Source organism: Miscanthus floridulus, chromosome 6 (genome assembly GCF_019320115.1).
Source record: "Miscanthus floridulus cultivar M001 chromosome 6, ASM1932011v1, whole genome shotgun sequence".
Taxonomy (NCBI): Eukaryota; Viridiplantae; Streptophyta; class Magnoliopsida; order Poales; family Poaceae; genus Miscanthus; species Miscanthus floridulus.
This window is the reverse complement of record NC_089585.1, coordinates 38061630-38067324: the sequence shown is the minus strand read 5'-3', so window position 1 is coordinate 38067324 and position 5695 is coordinate 38061630. Positions and strand designations below refer to the sequence as shown.

Here is a 5695-nt window from a genome sequence, read left to right as displayed (position 1 = left end):
TAGTGGACAAGGTCATTGAACAGCATTAAGATATATACTGATATAATCAGGAGTAGCAAGACATATATAGACTGTGTCGTCTTAATTAGTTTCAGCTCATGAGAGACTGCATATCAAACTCTGTTTCAGTTTAAATGATCTGGTCGTGGTCTACTGCTCTGTCACTGCTAGTGAACTTATCCTGCTTTCTCTTTCTAAGCCTTCGTTTCTGCTTGCTGTGTAATTGTGCTGGAGGGTGATGCTAATTTGCTGGCCATACAAATTTTAACTAATGCATTTTTTTAGCACTTGCACCACATTGAATTTATTTTATTGCTCTCTTTTTGGTTCAAGATTTTTTTTCTCTCTTCTCCAAATGAACTGAGAGTCAAGATGGGTCACTATTTTTGACTCCTCCAGCTACATTTCATCAAAGCCATTTTTTTCTCTTCTCTAAATGAAGGAGCCACTCTTTTTTTTCTCCTCCGGTTCTGGCTCCTCCAACTCATGGAAGCTGTTTTTTCTCTCTTCGTCAAATGAACTAGAAGTCAAAAGAAACCGTTTTTTTTTTCTCCTTCGGCTCCGGTTCCTTGGCTACTATAGCACGGAGCTGGAACTGGGATGACCCAACCAAAACCGTGAAACTCTCCTGCATCTTTTAATAATGGAAATTCCCTACACAGTGTTTGCATGTACAAGCTGAGGCAATCATCGATTTAAAGTTTCGTCAATAACAAGGGCTGCAATCATCGATTTAAAGGTGGAGAAGACTTCTAAAGTCTTTGGAACACTGTTTCTAGTTGCTAACTTTAGAATCCTAATCCAAAGATGGTCAAATCGGATCCGAAGTTACTGTATGAACCCTTCTGAAAGACGCGAAAAAACAAGTACGAAAATTATCCATGGCTGTATTCAGGGGCGGATTTGGGCCCCGGGCTACAGCCCGGGGCGAGGCCCATAAGCAGTGGGGAATTGCTTTATAAAAACAGCATAAAAAGACCTATTAACCCACCTCGAGGAGGCGAGGAGGAGAAAGGCCAGCAGGCCGTCACAGCAGTTAGCCCGGGGCAGAGCCCGTTTCTAGATCCGCCACTGGCTGTATTTGAAAGCCAAAACAGAGATTGTCTAGCTTTCAAGGAAAGGCCTTCGTCAACTGAAAAGTCTCCGTCTGATGTCGAGACTCGGTACTTTTTTCCTTCGCAAACCTGACCATTTTTCTTTCAGGAAGACTGAACCCGAAGACACAAATTACAAAACACTGTACGAGTCCATCGACACTTCCAACAAGCTACTCTCTCTAGGTGCATCTAGATCCTGGAGAAAAACTACTGTGGCAGCCAATCTTCAATACGAGGATTCTTGTGAGTCCATATGGCGCGACGGTAATCGGCTCTGGCAGAGTTATCGATGAGGTTGAGGTCCCGCCGGCCGTGTCCGGTGCCCATGGGCCAGCGAGGCAGCACTAAGATATGTCCGAGCCGTGCTGATCCAACGAGAGCAATCAAGTGCAAGGGACAAATCCGCATTCTTAATGTTATAAGAATCATCACAGGAGCAAGCATGCAGATACAATAATCAAATACTCCACACATATACGACATGGCATATCAAGCAGCGCAGGTGAACAAGTCTTTATGGTGGCGAAAGAGGGCAAGTGGTAGCATACAGCATGCTACCCACGGAAGTACTACTACACAGCATAAACATGCGCGAATACAATAAGCAAACCATACGCAATCTCCAGCTTGAAAGAAAACCAGCTCCTTACTCGTCTTGGATGGCATCCTCCTCGTCCTCATATTCCGCCTCCTCATCAGCAGTGGCATCCTGGTACTGCTGGTACTCAGACACCAGATCGTTCATGTTGCTCTCAGCTTCAGTGAACTCCATCTCGTCCATGCCCTCGCCAGTGTACCAATGCAAGAAAGCCTTCCTCCTGAACATAGCAGTGAACTGCTCGCTCACACGGCGGAACATCTCCTGGATGGAGGTGGAGTTGCCAATGAAGGTGGAGGCCATGGAGAGGCCACGAGGCGGGATGTCGCAGACACTGGACTTGACATTGTTGGGGATCCACTCGACGAAGTAGGACGAGTTCTTGTTCTGGACGTTGATCATCTGCTCATCAACCTCCTTAGTGCTCATCTTGCCACGGAACATGGCAGAGGCTGTGAGATAGCGTCCATGGCGCGGGTCAGCAGCACACATCATGTTCTTGGCATCCCACATCTGCTGGGTTAGCTCAGGGACGGTGAGAGCACGGTACTGCTGCGAGCCACGCGAGGTGAGTGGCGCAAAGCCGACCATGAAGAAGTGCAGGCGAGGGAATGGGATCAGGTTGACTGCAAGCTTGCGCAAGTCAGAGTTCAGCTGTCCTGGGAAGCGCAGGCAGCAAGTGACTCCACTCATTGTTGCACTGATCAAGTGGTTCAAGTCTCCAACTGTTCAGAAAAAAACTGTCAGAACAGTATTCAAGAATTACAACATAATAAACTGCTACATGATTTCTGTAAATAATCAAAATTACTCAGGAAGTGAACACTATAATTACAAAGCATACAGAAGGAATAGCCGATGTCTAAACAGGTGTGAAGTCAATTCATGTGATAAGCCAAGGTTATTGATTATATAACTAGGCTAATTTTCTATTACTACAGAACAGCACATCGACAAGGACAGCCATGGAGAAATAAAGAGTTGGCTTAATTGATGAACAGGACAAGTGCAAAACATATTAATTAATCTGGTACACAGCAGGTACCAGCTTTTTTTTTAATAGGGCAGCCATGTGCAACTAACCAACTAATTAGGGCCATGCCACAATAACATCAAAATATCTGGCAATACAAAATATTAAAAACTGAATTAAATTACTAAGCAAAAATATATCATAGTGGCAAGGCCATCATGGGAACATAAATCTAGCTGATAAAGCAACATCACAAACAACACATTTTCAACACAGGATAATTGACTTGAGTTTAAATCAACTCACAGCTAGGTGTCGTAAGCTTCAGAGTTCGGAAGCAGATGTCATAGAGTGCCTCATTGTCCAGAACCATGCACTCATCTGCGTTCTCAACCAACTGATGGACAGAAAGTGTTGCATTGTATGGTTCAACAACAGTGTCTGAGACCTTAGGTGAGGGAAAGACAGAAAAAGTGAGCATCATCCGATCAGGGTACTCTTCCCTGATCTTTGAGATGAGAAGGGTGCCCATTCCAGATCCAGTGCCCCCTCCAAGGGAATGGCAAACCTGGAAACCTGATCACAGCAAGTTAAGAATATTAATAAGTTGCAGCCAACACACTGTAGAAGCAAGTTAAATTACACTATGAGACCAAGGACTTCTGAATGCTATCATAGTAACCCTGTGCACAAAACCAGATAGAGACGATCTCTTTTTTTCCCCCGAAAAGTGAAGGGCAATGTGTGGTCCAATATTACAGATGCCAATCACATATTGCATATGGACACTTTTAAAAAGCCTTTCAGGTATGAATGAAATCAAACAGCATATATGGGTCAAACTTCATTTGCAGTTAAAACCAGTGAAAATCGATATTGGTGAACAGGCTCATGTGGCTACACTTAACAGCAAATAAAAACACAATCCAGCAATACATAGGGGTTAATCCTAAAGTATAGTAGTCAACAAAACAAAGACAAGGGGTAGATAAATTATTAGTATCAACGATATAGAATACTAAAGTTCACCAGCAAGCACACACTGGCCAACAATCAAGTAACTACACCAAAGCATGCTTACAAGGTAAATAATCACATGATGGTGCCTTCCAAGCGTAATAGACAGCATCGGATCTGAAAGTGCTCTCATCAGATCTAACACACGTCATAGCAATCACACAAGCATGATGAACAGTGTGCTTTCAGGTCAAAAGATAATTAACAGTAAGCATTTAAGGATGGTAAAAATGAAAAGGACCTTGGAGGCAGTCGCAGTTCTCCGCCTCTTTCCTCACGACGTCAAGCACGGAGTCGATGAGCTCAGCGCCCTCGGTGTAGTGGCCCTTGGCCCAGTTGTTCCCCGCGCCAGACTGGCCGAAGACGAAGTTGTCGGGGCGGAAGATCTGGCCGTACGGGCCGGTGCGGACGCTGTCCATGGTGCCGGGCTCGAGGTCCATGAGCACGGCGCGCGGCACGAAGCGGCCGCATGAGGCCTCGTTGTAGTAGACGTTGACGCGCTCGAGCTGGAGGTCGGAGGTGCCGACGTAGCGTCCGGTGGGGTCGATACCATGCTCGTCGCAGACAACCTCCCAGAACTTGGAACCGATCTGGTTGCCGCACTGACCGCCCTGGATGTGGAGGATCTCCCTCATGGCTGGATCTCAAGGTTGGTAGCTGCAGGTGGGAGGGGAGCAGAAGGGCGGTTAGTAGCAAGAAAATGATGGAGACATAATTCCGAAATGGGAGTGGAGAACCAGATCTGTGGAGGAATAACAAGGTCCGGCACGAAATCAATCAGATCCGGTAATAACAAGGAAAAAGTGCAAATAAAAAAAAAGAGGATTGCAGAAAACTTAAAACATTGGCTGTAGCACAAGGCAAGTGAGGAGCAGCTTGAGATCTACCTGAAATTCTATGAGAACACCTCAGTGAAGCGCGTCACCTACGAACAAAACCAAATCCCAATATAAGAACCTTTAGAATCCCGAATCAGCGATAGATGAATCCAAACGCTAAACGGTAAACAGTCGGTCAGATAATCCAAACGCCGGAACAAAATTTGGAGCGGTGCAGATCTAAGCAAAAACATAGCCGCACCAGCAGCGAAGCAAACCGCAACATCCACCCAAATCCAGTGTTATTCTAAACGCAAAACGGTAAACAGTCGGTCATTAAACGGGAAAAACGACCGTTTAAAACAATCCATTAAACGGAAACGGTGTACCACCGTGTGCTTTTAAACGGTGTGTAATCGGCTAAACAGCCATTTAGACGAACAGTGCCGAATCTAGCCCCAAAATTCAAACCCCACAAAACGAAACCTAAAAAAGTCCCCAAATCTGCTACTACCAGACATAGATCCCCCACGGAAACACGAAACAAAACCCAAAATTGCACACAGATCAGACGCGAGCAACAAGGTAGTATCGCACAAGGATTCCGCCGCATTTTACCTCACAGAAGCGAGTCGGCCGTCCAGATGAGGGGGAGCGGGGAGGGGAAGGGGAGGTGTGGTAAATGAAATGATCGAGTGGCCAGAAAGGGGGCGGATTTTATAGTGGGCGCGGGGGCTAGGGCACCGGATCAGGCGGCCCAGTCGCGTTCCCTCCAGCGGGGCCGTCCGATCGTTCCCATCGGACGGCCGGCAGCGTCGGGTTCGAAAACGGCCCGTTGGGCGCTTGGATTTTGAAATTTTTCGGGTGTCCGCTTCCGGGCCAGCGGAAATGACGGTGTTGCCCCCGGTTCCCCCATGGAACGGAACGGTTGTTGCTGTGTGACGTTACTGCCCTGGGAGCGTCTCGGCGTTTGTTTGCTTCTGGTTTTGCCGGCGTCGGCCCAGGATGGGCTGGCTGACTGTCTCGTTTTGCGTACATGGCAAATCTTTTTTTTGTTTTGCGTACATCATCAGGCTAGGAGTACTTTTTTTTTTGAATCATCAGGCTGGATTTTGGTCACTACGTCGGGCCAGGAGTGTTAGCGGGTGTTTGATTCCGTGACTAAATTTTAGTCCATGTCACATCGGACGTT

The 5695-nt window shown here is 46.6% G+C and overlaps 1 protein-coding gene across 2 annotated transcripts; it reads right to left on the bottom strand.

Moving 5' to 3' along the window:
• Window positions 1-1485: 1485 nt before the first annotated feature.
• LOC136455951 (tubulin beta-5 chain) lies at window positions 1486-5246 on the bottom strand. 2 transcript variants are annotated; one of them, XM_066455682.1, is made up of 5 exons: window positions 5122-5180; window positions 4573-4610; window positions 3927-4342; window positions 2975-3244; window positions 1486-2420 (listed from the first exon to the last, which is right to left on the bottom strand). In XM_066455682.1, exons 3-5 carry the CDS (start codon window positions 4318-4320, stop codon window positions 1744-1746), a joined length of 1341 nt encoding a protein of 446 aa, XP_066311779.1. In that variant the 5' UTR covers window positions 4321-4342; window positions 4573-4610; window positions 5122-5180; the 3' UTR covers window positions 1486-1743. The 2 variants fall into 2 exon arrangements, with proteins under 2 accessions (XP_066311779.1, XP_066311778.1); XM_066455681.1 differs by lacking the exon at window positions 4573-4610 and having other exon boundaries at window positions 5122-5246.
• Between the last annotated feature and the right edge of the window lie 449 nt (window positions 5247-5695).

Bases quoted from the DNA above. Each gene is read 5' to 3' on its own strand.
- LOC136455951 (XM_066455681.1), bottom strand. From the start codon at position 4,320: ATGAGGGAGATCCTCCACATCCAGGGCGGTCAGTGCGGCAACCAGATC. The intron at 3,245-3,926 runs GTCCTTTTCATT...TGCTGTGATCAG, and splicing joins GAACTGCGACTGCCTCCAAG to GTTTCCAGGTTTGCCATTCC. The intron at 2,421-2,974 runs GTGAGTTGATTT...TTTTCTGAACAG, and splicing joins GAAGCTTACGACACCTAGCT to TTGGAGACTTGAACCACTTG.